Source organism: Doryrhamphus excisus, chromosome 7 (genome assembly GCF_030265055.1).
Source record: "Doryrhamphus excisus isolate RoL2022-K1 chromosome 7, RoL_Dexc_1.0, whole genome shotgun sequence".
NCBI classification, from domain to species: domain Eukaryota; kingdom Metazoa; phylum Chordata; class Actinopteri; order Syngnathiformes; family Syngnathidae; genus Doryrhamphus; species Doryrhamphus excisus.
In genome coordinates this window covers 3,461,948-3,477,253 of record NC_080472.1, presented here as the reverse complement: position 1 = coordinate 3,477,253, position 15,306 = coordinate 3,461,948, and the positions used below count along the sequence as shown (strand labels likewise).

Below are 15,306 nucleotides of genomic sequence, written 5' to 3'. Positions count from 1 at the left end.
TTGCATACTTCATTTTTTTGGGTGGTTAATCATGCTGACACCTCAGTTTATAACAGTTCAGTACAATTTCTGATACCTTTCTAGGTGCAGGCCTTTGGTCTGTGCAGGTTTGCTAACATGTCGTTTCATTGTGAGGCATTTACTGTACATTCCTTGGGGAGTTAGTTGTGACGGCGGTCAGGATGAGAGTGAAAGATCAAACCAGAACGGAAGCGACAGTGTCAAATTGGGAGAGCAGGAAATTCTCCAAATGTACGACATACTGACTTACTGGCTTTCTGTCCTTTTTCCAACCCAGCTTAATCCGCCGGGCCCCATGACTATGCCCCGGAGCCCCACTTCCAGTGAGGATGAGATGGCCCAGAGCTTTTCCGATTACTCCGACGACTGCGCTTCCGAAAGCTCCCGTGAAGAAACCATTTATGAAACTATAAGGGCCACCGCCGAGCCGTCGCCGCATCGCATGGATGACATTCACATCAACTCGCTGGTCATCCGTGTCATCATCCCCGACCTGCAGCAGACGGTGAGTGAGTTAGTGAGTGAAGAGGAAGTGGAATGGCGGCTGGGATGTATAATACACGCTTCATTGTGTGGAGTCTATATGAAATATTTCTTCAAATTGCTTTTCAATATGAGTATGAAGAGCATTTTATAATATATTCATTTTATTCTGACCTTACTGGGATTCTCCAGTAAAACCTACTTCTTTTCTTTTGCTCTTCTTCCTGGTCCTTTGGACCGTTTTGCTATTGAAGATGTAGTCCATGATCATGCAATTTATGGAAAAATTAAGATCAATATCTTTGGCTTCAGTGCTGGATTGGTTGGTGTACAGAGCGTATAAAGCAGTCGAGAAAGTGAAAGTTACGCTTGTGTGAGAGAGTGAATAGCCACGTGTACATGGACCCAAATATTCCAATTCCATTCGGTTTATTTGAATGTAACCTTTGTATACACCTCATTCCCAAAGAAAAGTTCCAATCCCAATGAACATATAATGGGATTCCCAGGGGTGGAATATTCCTTTCCTTAATCCGATTGAGGTATCTTGTATCCGCTCAAACGGAAAGTTTGTCAGACTGCGTTCATTTTTCTTCTTCTGTTGTTTATTGGCGGTTGGCAAGCAGCTTTGGTGTGCGTTAGCGCCATCTGTGGAACAGAATCTAAAACCAGGGGTGGGCAAACTACGGCCCGGGGGCCACATGCGGCCCACTAAGCGTTTGAATGCGGCCCGCCAGTTGCTTTCTAACTTTTAACATACATGCTGGCAACATGACTTGCAAGTTGGATGTCTTATTCAGTACAAAAAATAAATAATAATACAAATAAAAATAATTAATTATTATAATTTTTTTATGTAAAATTCAAGTTTGTTGTTTGATGTGGTCTGGTGTAAAGCGTTTGAATCCGGCCCGCCAGTTGCTTTCTAACTTTTAACATACGTACATGCTGGCAACATGACTTGCAAGTCGGATGTCTTATTCAGTAAAAAAAAAAAATAATAATAAAAATAAGAAATAATAATAATAAAAATGTAAAATTAAAGTTTGTAGTTTGATGTGGTCTGATGTTTAAAATGCTCTGGAAAAAAGGGATATATGGAACATATTTAAAACATATAGCTAATAATCTGACACGTTTACAGATAAAATTATACAAATAAGTAAATAAATAAAATAAATAATAATATATAAAAATATAATATAATTGATATGTAATGTAATTAATAATATAATTATAATATATATAATAAATTATATATATATATATATAATGTGTAGATTAAATATAAGCGTAAAATAGTGTGTGTTTATAAAATGTATATTCTGGCCCCCCGCACAGTTTTGTTAACTCAGTGAGTCCAAAAGTTTGCCCACCCCTGATCTAAACCCTTCTATACTTTTGTAATGACATTCCGCCACGATTGAGCCACCCCCCCCCAATTAGTAATAAAAAAGTGACTTGATGACGAGCTTATTGGAGCACATCTGGATCAAAGTGACTAACTTAATGTTGAATGAATCAATGAAACATCCGTTGTCTTATTTAAGCTAAATTGATGAGAAATGCATGAAGTCATTAATAAGGCAGCAGCTGTGACATATTGGAATACTATGCATCTTTTAATCATGTCCGCTATGGGAATTATGCATGTATTATTTGCATAGTGTCTTCACAAAGCAATTAGCCTCACATATTTGAATAAAATCTTCCATAGGGTGGTATAACATGGGTATGGACATGTAATTACAGACTGTGCCATATTCCCAGTATAGCGACAATGGGATTATAGATCAGGGGCATATTCATAAAGATTTTAAAGGACCTCCTATGTTAGCTTCACACCAGGATTGCAGATACATTCTCAAATCTTCACTTCATCACCCATCCAGCTATTTTCCTTATTTTTATACCGCTTGTCCTCATGAGGGAGGCTATCCCAGCTGACTTCAGGGGAGAGGCGGGGTACACCCAATCACGCATATAGACCAAAAAACATTCCCGTTCATACCTATGGACAATTTGGAGTGTTGGCTTGGCGGGAAAAAAAACCACAAGGCAAGGTTGAGGACACACAAAATTATCTTTTTAAATGATTTAGCATAAGAGGTAATTAAGAGAGAGAGCAGCCGGACGTTCTATTTCCTGGTTGCGTCCTCCCAGGTGGTCCAGATCAGTGCAATCAGGATGGATGTGCTCCATGGAAAACCTCAGCAAGAGAGAGCACGTCAGTAAACGTGACACACATCATGCATCACCCGCTTTGGTGGGGAGGTCCTGGTTCCACGTGGTCTGGATGTACCGTATTCTTTCTCTGGAAGGCTTTTGGAGACGGTTTGTGGTTGAGAAGTGAGTAGTTCAGCAGCTCTGGTGGACATTCCTGCAGTCAGCATGCCTTTTTGCAACACATCGGAGGAATTGTGCCGTGTGGTAAAACTGCACATTCTGGAGTGGCCTTTTATTGTGGCCAGCCTAAGGCGCATCTGTGCCAGAATAATTCAGCATCTTGATGAGGATCTTGTCAGGTTCTGGATTAGTTCAGCTCAAGAACGATGGTAGCAGAAATAAAAGTGTTGGGTGTATATTTTACACTTGCATGTGGATGCTATCTTAAATGTTAACGTCCAGTTGTCTTTTTTTTTTTTTTTTTTTTTGCATTTCTTACATATTTCCTCCATTTTTCAAGGTCAAGAGGAGCTGTCTGTATGCAGTCAGCCCGGATGGGGACATTGCTATGGAAAAATCGATTTCTCTGTGTACGTTATCTACCTGAATAAGTCGATTTTATTGACGCCGCTAACAAGATCCAGCATACAATGTTTGACCACATTCAATAAACCATGAAGGCGGCCATTTTTAGGAAGTATAAATAAGACTTTGTGCCTGAAATGCTTCCCCCGAGTGGTGGGCAGATGGAAGTGGCATCGCGGGTTCAGAGTTGCTTTTTTTGTTTGTTTGTTTTAGCTTGAAGTGGGCCTGTTGTGAGATCGTTGAAACCTGCAATACGAGCCTGTTGTTCCGGAAATCAAGACGTTAGTCGTTAGTGTGTCTCATCGAACATCGGTCATGTTAGGCCAGGGGTCAGCAACCTACGGCTCCAGAGCCGCATGTGGCTCTTCAGCCTCTTTGTTGTGGCTCCCTTTGCAATGCTCAAATATTTGTTTTAACACCCGAATGAGGAAAATATGCATCTTTGTAATGACTTTTGAAATAAATCTGACTTTCTGTGAGGCCATATACTAGCAAGAGTACTTGATCAACTCTGAACTACTTTGATACCCCAAAATTCCCTCCAAATCTGGCAGTCAATCAAAATCTTGGGAGACTCGCAATTTGCTCTGGATGTGAGCATGTTGCTACACATTTCTTGCACGGGGAGAACATGCAAACTCCACACAGAGATAGCCGAGGGTGGGATCGAACTCGGGTCTCCTAGCTGTGAGGTCTGCGCGCTAATCACTCGACCACTATGCAGCCCCTATATTCTGCTGTTAAATTATGTTTCGAGGCTCCATTCTATTTTTCTTCAGTGAGCGAGGGGGTAAAATGGCTCTTTTGATAGTAAAGGTTGCCGACCCCTGGTGTAGGCAATATATAGGTCAAACAATATGTATGTTAAATAACACATATATGTGCTATAATCCACTTTATTTTTGTTGAATTCCCCCTCTATTTATGTAGTTTGGTGAGCTCTGGCAGTCCATATCCAGTCGGCCCATTTGCCAATATCATAAACACACAGAAATGACAGACATGTCGCTGCCAACAGCCATGCCAGATTGCAGGCATTCGGAAAACCCTTCATCTTTCCATCCACTCGTCTTTCTCCCGCTTCATGCCAGGCGGGAGGATTTCAAGGAGGCAAAGTTCACACGCTGCTTTCCCCAAGCGTCTTTATCACCGAGGAAGGGTTGCTATCGCCGGCTGAGCAGCACATCCAGCTGGAAACACTCATTTCCTGAACGCTACGCTGCAATGCTCGTAATCGCTTCATATTTGGACCAGGACCCATATCTCTAATTGCATGTTTGCACTTTTCTTTATTTTAGTTTTTATTTTCCCTGTGAAGTATCTATGGAATGGGAATGTGGTTTTACAGTAGCATTGTTCAGAACCATTGTTCCCAGTGATTGACTGGCAACCAGTCTTGGCTAGTTGGTTAGGTGCCGTATCCCTGCAAGCCTTAACAGGACAGACTGGATGAATGTTGGATTTTGCACATCGCATATTTATTTAGGCTGCACGGCGGTCAAGTGGTTAGCATGCAGACCTCACAGCTAGGAGACCCGAGTTCAATTCCACCCTCGGCCATCTCTGTGTTTGGAGTTTGCATGTTCTCCCCGTGCATGCGTGGCTTTTCTCCGGGTACTCCGGTTTCCTCCCACATTCCAAAAACATGCTAGGTTAATTAGCCACTCCAAATTGTCCATAGGTATGAATGTGAGTGTGAATGGTTGTTTGTCTATATGTGCCCTGTGATTGGCTGGCCACCAGTCCAGGGTGGAAGACAGCTGGGATAGGCTCCAGCACACCCCGCGACCCTCGTGAGGAAAAGCGGTAGATAATTAATGAATGAACATATTTGTGTACTGCCTTCTAAATATGGCTTTTTACATAATTAGAGCCCTCTAGACATAATATAACACCCCTATAGTCTATACTTATATTTCCTTGAGTAGTTGACATATTAAAGGGGACCTATTAGGCTCTTTTTTTTTTGACCCTTTGTATTGAGTTGTGGTATCCTATAGAGCAACTACACACAATAACCCGCACAGAAAACTTTTTAGGTTTATCAGAATCTGTATGTGTTCCAGCTGTATTTCCTTTGATTTGTGCTTCCTGAAAAAACGGTCAGTTTTAATTTATCCCGCTGTGATTCGTCCCATGCTAAACATGAACCATATAAGGAAGTCCGCCCTGCTGTGACATCACAAAGGAACAGTTTTACCACGCCTTTTCAAACCGAGCATTTTGAGCCATCCCAAACTTCTTTCAGGGCTCGCTTCCAAATGCGCTAAACCTCATTATCTGAAACTTTGGCATGGTTTAACACGAGAATACTACATTCTAACGAACTTTATAGGGCAGAAAAGTGGAAAAAGCATCATATGTCCCCTTTAAGAGAAACTAAGCCCTTTAGGCGCTTTAGGAATCCTACTTTATAGAAATATGTCAGGAACCAGTTAGCGTCTGAATACTAAAAATCAAGCCTTTGTATCTCTAAGTTGGTGAAAAGTCGGTCGTTCCACTGACAGATTTGATCTCCTGGTATGTTGATTGCCTTGACTTCCATCTTTTTCTTCTGTCACTTCCCAAACCAGAAATGCATGCGGTTCAACCCTAATGCGACCGTCTGGGTTGCCAAGCAGCGGATCCTCTGCACGCTCAATCAGAGTCTGAAAGACGTGCTCAACTACGGCCTTTTCCAGCCTGCCAACGGCGGCAGAGATGGCAAGTTCCTGGATGAAGAACGCATCCTCCGGGAGTACCCTCAGCCGCTCAGCAAAGGTGTCCCGTGTCTGGAGGTACACGTTTTTTCTGGTTACATAACAACATACTTTAACTGATATTCATTTCATACATATATTTAGTTTTATAGTGTTTATGCTGTCATTTTGTAATACCCCATTTTTCTGGGATAGCAGTGAATGCGAGTAATTGATGTTGTGTTGCGGAATATGAAATAACTGTACTCAGACACAGATTAATTTAGACTGAGAAGAAAATTGGTCCCTAGTTTATTGTACATTTATTTGTATACGACTTTGACCACATAATGACAGGGACCAGCAGATAATGATGTGTAATATGTGTAATATGTGTTCTCCATCAAAGGTACATTCTTCATATTTTAGTGTATGCTGTCCGTATATTTATTTACTTTCTTCTTATCTAGTTTTCTGGCCTAGTTTGCAAGACATTCTGTTATTTAATACCTTTAAGTGTCCTTCGACACCCCAAATAATTGACTGATGCAGTTCAAAAATGGAGTTCACAGTGCATGTTTGTAGGAGGGGAGGTTGTGTTGTTGATTTCTGTAGGAATCAATATTGCTAAAGCGAATATTTATGAAGTTACAGCATGGAAAACCTGTTTATATCCTAAATAATAAATATGTTTTCTACCAATATTAGAGCCCTTTAGACATGAAACACCCCATAAGACCCTTTTACACTCCTAGAATTCTTTGTTCGATTCTATCCCAGCTGACTTCGAGCGAGAGGCGGGGTCCACCCTGGACTGGTGGCCATGCAGCCAATCACAGGGCACATATAGACAAACAACCATTCACACTCACATTCATACCTATGGACGATTTGGAGTCGCTAATTAACCTAGGTCTCCTAGCTGTGAGGCCTGTGCGCTAACCACTCGTCCACCGTGCAGCCGCTAAAGACAATTCCCAATAAAAATACATTAAGAACGCAGTAGGACACAACGTATTGTACGCTAACCAGAAAATGTATGTAAACCAAGGCAAGATTTTTGCGTACATTTTCAACGTTAACTGGAAAGCATGCTAACCGCTCATAATATCATCATACAGATGCTCTAATAATGTTAGAAAATGTATTTAGAAGGTGGTGAACAGGTTTTCTATGCCAAAAATGTCATTTATAAAGAAATAAATATATGCTTTTTTGGAAATTCACTTATCACGGTCCAATTAACAGTGATAAATGAGGGATTACTGTATTACGGCACACTGTACAATATACACTCTGATTTGTACTCCAAACAGTTTCGCTACAAGAGCAGAGTGTACCGGCAGCCCAATCTGGATGAGAAACAGATCGCCAAACTTCACACCAAGGTAAGAAGTACTTGTTTTAGTATTTGTAAGGATTCAGTTTGACAATTCATGTTTGTGTTATGATATTAAATCATACAAGAGCAAAAAGAAGCCAAGCCATTCAGTGGCACCAAAAAAATGATGGTTGATCATGGTTTTCATTTTCCTGAATGAAGTACATCGCCTCTGATATTATGAGCTTTGTAGCGAGTACTGTGGTAGTGTTACTTTGGTACATGCAGTATTGTTACAAGCAATGAATGTAAGCCATTAAAAACAATACAGTGGAACTTTACCTCGGTTAGCATGCTTTCCAGTTAACGTTGAAAATGTACGCAAAAATCTTGCCTTGGTTTACATACATTTTCTGGTTAGCATACAATACGGTGTGTACTACTGTGTTCTTAATGTATTTTTATTGGGAATTGCCTTTAGCGGCTGCACGGTGGACGAGTGGTTAGCGCACAGACCCGAGTTCAATTCCACCCTCAGTCATCTCTGTGACCCTAGTGAGGATAAAATGGATGGATGCAAACCAAGGCATACGCTAACCAAGGTTCCACTGTGTATAAATAGCTAATAACTGCATTTAGATTACTATTGGATTTGTGTGGGTACAAAAAAATGCTGAGGGATTCTCGGCCTTTTGTTTTTGTCCTCCATGTCCCTGCTTTTATTCCCAATCTAGGAATTATTGTTAGTCATTGTCTTGATCTGATTTTGCTATCTCATTCCTCTTTCCTCATTGTATCCTCTCCTTCAGGGAGCCGTTCTCTTATCTATTTTTATCGTGCGGCCTGGAATGAAAGCAGATGGGAACAGAAGGGAAAAGAGCATCCATTCCACCAGTTACTATTCCCATATCCTCCCTCTCTACGTTTTATGCTTTCAGTTGCGTTTTATTAGATTCCCCAGCCTCGACAAGAAGACTTCTGTAGTTTCACCCCCACTCATCCTTGACCAAATATGTCTTTCTTTAGCTCAGGGCTGTCCAAAGTGCGGCCTGCTTGTTCGTAAAAAAACAGCAAAAATGGGAAAGACAGAGGCCATTTTTTGTCCTTTTACAAAATGGAATAATTCCAATTATGCAAGTCTAACCCCTTTGGACACCCACCACCATTTCTTTTTATATTTATTGTAATAGTCATATATTTTGTGGCTCTGCAGGGCAATCTGAGGAAGTTCATGGACCTCGTGCACCACAACCAGGTGGACAAAGTGTCCAAGATGTTGGAGAGAGGCCTTGATCCCAACTACCATGACAGCGACAGTGGTGGTAAGGCTGCATTCTAGGGGTGAATATTTTACACGTAACAATCCACCTGGTATTATTGTATCTGTAAAATTGTCATGCAATCTGCTATTATTATTTATTATTTTATATTTATATTTAAATATTTTAAAAATAATAAAATATTATAATAATTACAATAAAATTAAAATAATAATTATTATATTATTATTATGTAAAATATGCAAATATAACAATAATATTATATATAATTAATATAATCATTAGCATTAATATAATAATTATAATAATCATAATAGTTCTAATAATAATTATAATAATCTAATAATAATAATAATTATTATTATTATTATTATGTGCTTGTGTCCTTTTTGTGTATGTTGAGTTTAAATGAAATACTTTGGAAAGATTGGGCGGGCCGTATTCAAACACTTGGCGAGCCGGATGTGGCCCCCGGGCCGTAGTTTGCCCACCCCTGTTCTAGATGATCCACGAAATTGGGTCTTGTAACTTTTAAGAAAAATTCTATAAAAAAAAATGTAACAAAAATATAATATAAAAAGATATATAAAAAATATATTTATTATATTTTTTATATAAAAAAATATATATTTTTGTATGTATTTTTTATATGAAGCCAAAATCTTCCTTTTCCAAACACGTTGCATTGCTCCTCACAAGGCGACACTCTTCAGCTGTGTGTATGCCAGCGGCCCCGCCACCACCCACAGAGACAAAAGAGGTCTCACTCTCTTCATGCTGTTGTTTTATAGCACACGTGTGCCCAGGGTCTGAATCCAATACACTGGATTGCAATTTAGCTTCTCCATGAATTGTGAATGATTAGTGGAGTCTTAACGAGGATTCAATAAACACTTCATTTCCTGTGTTGCCTCCAGAGAGCCCTTTGACCTTTGCAGCACATCTGGATAACGTGGTGGAGATGATCAAGGTTTTAAAGAACGGAGGAGCTCACTTGGACTTCAGAGCCAAAGACGGCATGACGGCCCTCCATAGAGCTGCACGCTCCAAGAACCACGCCATACTCACGGTAAGAGAACGTATCCACGGGAATCCGTGTCCATTCTCAGCCATCCGGGTCACGGATGGATGAATGGTAGGAACGAGGCAACCGGAATGCTTGTCGTTGAAGACGTTTCACCTTTAATCCAAAAGACTCCCATCGCCCAAAGGACCGCAAGCGAGGAGTTGTTGAACATCCATCCCAGACCAGGATGGAAGACGCACATCACAGAGAGGCTCTTTCTCCCTGCGGGAATTCTAACAGAGATGGAAATATGAGAACTCAGCAAAACATTCCGAAGTGAAAAAAGCCTTTTGGATTAAAGGTGGAACGTCTTCAACGGAAGTAGAAGTCCAGTTGCCTCGATTGGATCCTGCACTCCCTTCACATCTTTTATTCAAACCCTCTCACATGTTCATCAATGACTAAAGTAGAAATAATAAATATTGACATTCACATTGGCATTTCACGAGTCACAAAGTACAAAAAAATACTGCAATATGTGATATAGTAATCCCTTGTTTATCACAGTTACTTGGTTCCAGATCCAACCGTGAAGTAAGATTCCTTATTTATTAATGTAATATTTTCATAGTTAAAGCATTGAAAACATGTTTATGACCTTCTAATTTTTTTTTTAACATTAGAACCCTCATTAGGGTCGGGGGTGTATGCTGGAACCTATCCCAGTTGGCTCTGGGTAAGATGGCTACCCTGGTTGAACTAACTTATTTTATATTGTAATAATTCTTACACATTTTATTATTATTATTATTAATAATAATAATAAACCTGCGGTAGCGACCGGCTACAATACAGAGGACAAGCTAACTTACCTCATACTGGGAAATACTATATTATAATATTGTATTAACTTATAATCCTTACTTCTGCTAACTAGCCCATAAATTGTACTAACTTATTTTATATTGTAATAATTCTTACACATATTATTATTATTAATAATAATAAACCTGCGGTAGTGACCGGCTAACATACAGAGGACAAGCTAACTTACCTCATACTGGGAAATACTATATTATAATATTGTATTAACTTATAATCCTTACTTCTGCTAACTAGCCCATACATTGTACTAACTTATTTTATATTGTAATATTTCTTACACATAATCCACTTCAATTTGTTTTTTTTCCTTTTTTTAATAAACCTCCGTTAGCGGCCGGCTACAATATGGAGAATGAGCTAACTTACATCATACTGGGAAATTAGTGATTTTTATTAACTTATAATCCTTACTTCTGCTAACTCTCCCATAAGTTGTACTAACTTATCTTATATTGTAATGATTCTTATACGTAATCCACTTCAATTTGTTTTTTTTTCCCCGTTTTTTTAATAAACCTGCGGTAGCGACCGGCTAGCATACAGAGAACAAGCTAACTTACCTCATAATGGGAAATACTATATTATAATATTGAATTAACTTATAATCCTTACTTATGCTAACTCTCCCATAAGTTGTTGTAACTTATTTTATATTGTAATAATTCTTACACGTAATCCACTTCAATTTTTTGTCTTATTTTAATAAACCTCCGGCCGGCTACGATAACAGAGGACAGCTAGCTTACTTCATACTGGGAAATACTATATTGTAATATTGTATTAACTTATAATCCTTACTTATGCTAACTCTCCCATAACTTGTACTAAATTATTTTATATTGTAATAATTATTACACACAATCCACTTCAATTTTTTTTTAATTATTTTAATAAACCTCCGGCCGGCTACGATAACAGAGGACAGCTAGCTTACCTCATACTGGGAAATACTATATTGTAATATTGTATTAACTCATAATCCCTACTTTTGCTAACTCACACATAAGTTGTACTAACTTATTTTATATTGTAATAATTCTTACACATAATCCACTTACATTAGTGATTTTTATTTCCCCCCAAATAGCTGGTATGATAAAGAATGGTATGGAATTGTCTGTGAAAGAAATGCTGTAGGAAGAGAAACGGTAGGGTAAAAAATGTGTTTTTCCTGGTATGTGTACCTTGTCCTACTGTAAACGTGGGATTTGTATCCCTGAATCACGACATTGTTGCTCAAGAATTTTGGAGATTGGTTGTGTGTTGTTTTTGTTTTGCACGGCCACATGCACCGATGGTGAAGACGCTGCTGGACTTGGGAGCGTCTCCAGACTACAAGGACAGCCGAGGTCTGACTCCGCTGTATCACAGCGTGGTTGTGGGGGGAGACCCGGGTTGCTGTGAGCTCCTGTTGAAGCATCACGCCTCCGTGTGCTGCCAGGATGAGAACGGCTGGCACGAAATCCACCAGGTACGCCGCTGCTTTTATTTGCAAAGAGGAACGTTGGGCATTGAGATGTTTGGAGAAGAAGAAACACTCAGTGTGGCAGCTGCTATACCCACCCAAGAGTCTAAAAGCCGCTTTGGGCGCGTCGCCCTGCGGCTATGACAACACTCCAAGCATCCGCACACACTGTTTGTGTATTTAGACCATCGGTTTTATCAGACTGCTCATTTCTCACTCAGTCTTCATCTCCAAACGAGACGCCTTCGCCCATCTGTCCCACTTCAGACGTGACAATGATCTGATGGTTATGCAATAAGAAATTGATTGCTGCCATTCCTTCTCTTCGTGCAGGGGTGTCTAAATGTTTTCCATGGAGGGCCAAACAGTGAAAAATGAAAGGATGCAAGGGCCACTTAGTTATTAGTATATTATTAGTTGGAACGTCCCTCTTTGCTCTTTTTTACCATTCAAAAATATTTTCCACACAGTTAAACATAGTTTTCTTAAGTCATCTTAGTACATTTTCTTTTTTTTATAATATTATCATGTTATTTGTATAATATTTTAACTTTTTTCCTAACATAATTAAAAAAAAATTTATTTAATTTTGTTTCTCATATTATGACATCAAAAATATTTTTGTTTAATATATGAACTATTTAAATAGTTCAAATATTACGCTGCTAAAATGAAATTTATTTGTGTAAAATTTAACCTTTTTATTTTTTTCCTCTTCATATTTTTTTATTGATAAATGTGAAATTAAAAATATGTTTTCCACACAGTTAAACATAGTTTTCTTAAGTAATCTTTGTACATTTTCTCTTTTATGATATTATGATGTTATTTGTATAATTTTTAAAACTTTTTCCAAACAAAATTAAAAAAACATTATGTAATTTTGTTTCTCATATTATGATATAAAAATATTTTCGTTTAATATATGAACTATTTAAATATTTCAAATATTACACTGCTAAAATGAAATTTATTTGTGTAAAATTTAACCTTTTCATTTTTTTCTCTTCATATTTTTTATTTATTCATGTGAAATTAAAAAAATATATTTTCCACACAGTTAAACATAGTTTTCGTAAGTAATCTTTGTACATTTTCTTTTTTATAATATTATGATATTTGTATAATTTTTTTAAGTTTTTCCAAACATATTTAAAAAAACATTATTTAATTTTGTTTCTCATATTATGATATAAAAAATATTTTCGTTTAATATATGAACTATTTAAATACTTCAAATATTACGCTGCTAAAATGAAATTTATTTGTGTAAAATTTAACCTTTTCATTTTTTTCCTCTTCATATTTTTTATTTATTCATGTGAAATTAAAAAAATATATTTTCCACACAGTTAAACATAGTTTTCTTAAGTAATCTTTGTACATTTTCTTTTTTATAATATTATGATGTTATTTGTATAATTTTTAAAACTTTTTCCAAACATATTTAAAAAAACATTATTTAATTTTGTTTCTCATATTATGATATAAAAAATATTTTTGTTTAATATATGAACTATTTAAATATTTCAAATATTACGCTGCTAAAATGAAATTTATTTGTGTAAAATTTAACCTTTTCATTTTTTTCTCTTCATATTTTTTATTTATTCATGTGAAATTAAAAAAATATATTTTCCACACAGTTAAACATAGTTTTCGTAAGTAATCTTTGTACATTTTCTTTTTTATAATATTATGATATTTGTATAATTTTTTAAAGTTTTTCCAAACATATTTAAAAAAACATTATTTAATTTTGTTTCTCATATTATGATATAAAAAATATTTTCGTTTAATATATGAACTATTTAAATATTTCAAATATTACACTGCTAAAATGAAATTTATTTGTGTAAAATTTAACCTTTTTATTTTTTTCTCTTCATATTTTTTATTTAATCATGTGAAATTAAAAAAATATATTTTCCACACAATTAAACATAGTCTTCTTAAGTAATCTTTGTTAAAAAAAAAAGTAATATTATGATGTTATTTGTATAATATTTTAACTTTCTTCCTAACCCAATAAAAAAATGATAACATTATTTAATTTTGTTTCTCATATGACATAAAAAATATTTTTGTTTAATGTATGAATATATATGAATGAATATATTTTGGTGCAATCTCACTCGCTTTTGACACTTGAGCATGTCTCCCCATGTGCTCCACAAATGCTATTTATTTCCACGTAACATGGGTACAGTACGTTATGTTACATTTTGATTTTCACACTGAATGAAAATGCTTTCATCTTGTGCCTGTTAGCTCCCGTGTATTTCCCCATCTTGTGGAGGCTGGGTTCAAACCGAGGGTACACTGCGGCTTCCCATCCTGATCATCCTGATCATCCTGATCCTTATCTCCTTTGCAGCACACTGACATCTAGTGTTCAAGTCCTCCTACTGCAACATCTGCTTTGTGTTCCAAGGCTTTGACTTGACGCTACGCTATCTTGTGTGTGCAGGCTTGCCGCCACGGACACGTGCAGCACCTGGAGCATCTCATGTTCTACGGAGCAGACATGAGCGCTCGGAACGCCTCGGGAAACTCCGCTTTACACATCTGTGCGCTGTACAACCAGGTGAGGTTTAAGTTCGCTCGTTTTGGGATGTCGGCTTCAAATGAAAAGCATTCAAGTGGTGGTCAAACGGACACGAGTGATTTGATTGTCATCAATTTACAATGCTAATTTACTGCATTGGTGCCGTCAATTAAACGCATTCTGATTGGACACAGCCTTGTTGCAGGCAGTGTCATTGCCATGGCAACCTCACATCATCTGCTTAGAGCAGGCGTGTCCAAACCTCGTCCCCCAAGGCCCGCATGCTGAAAAAAAAAAGGACGCAAGGATGGGATATCTTTAAAGCAACACATGTAGATATGCTAAGAAGTTATATTTTTACTCTTATTATTTTTATCTTATTATTTTTACTCTTTTTTTTTCACCCATTTTGGCCTTTTATTTCAACTTTCTTCTTAAGTAATCTTGGATTTTTTTTCTTTTGTGACTATTGTGAATTTATTCCCATAATAATTTGACTATAAAAATTTTTTTGCAGTATATTGACTTAATTCTTTGTTTAATTTACAGCTGTTTTTTTTATATTTTTAAAATTTCCCAACCATTTCCACTTTCTTCTTGTAATTCTGACTTTATTTCTGTTTATTTTCTACTTTATTCTCTTTTTGCAACGTCATCTTTCTATCCGAACTGTTGTTTTGTTTGTTTCTCACAATATGACATGTTTTTCTGGAAATATTTGAACTTGATGCTAACTAAATTATTCTCTTAAAGAAAAAGAAGAGAATAATTCATTCATTCATTCATTCATTTTTTATCGCTTATTCTCACAATGCTGGAGCCTATCCCAGATGTCTTGGGGCGAGAGGCGGGGTCCACCCTGGACTGG

At 37.1% G+C, this 15,306-nt stretch overlaps 1 protein-coding gene across 8 annotated transcripts in view; it reads left to right on the top strand.

Annotated features, from left to right (window-relative positions):
- Window positions 1-15,306, top strand: part of LOC131132104 (SH3 and multiple ankyrin repeat domains protein 2-like) — a 153,031-nt gene that overhangs the window by 26,703 nt on the left and 111,022 nt on the right. For all 8 annotated transcript variants that reach the window (XM_058077384.1, XM_058077383.1, XM_058077379.1 and 5 more), the window contains 7 exons: window positions 299-526; window positions 5,829-6,032; window positions 7,250-7,321; window positions 8,468-8,576; window positions 9,452-9,603; window positions 11,729-11,896; window positions 14,361-14,477. In XM_058077384.1, coding sequence (XP_057933367.1) covers window positions 317-526; window positions 5,829-6,032; window positions 7,250-7,321; window positions 8,468-8,576; window positions 9,452-9,603; window positions 11,729-11,896; window positions 14,361-14,477 — 1,032 coding nt within the window. In that variant the 5' untranslated portion in view covers window positions 299-316. The remainder of the gene's footprint in view (window positions 1-298; window positions 527-5,828; window positions 6,033-7,249; window positions 7,322-8,467; window positions 8,577-9,451; window positions 9,604-11,728; window positions 11,897-14,360; window positions 14,478-15,306) is intronic.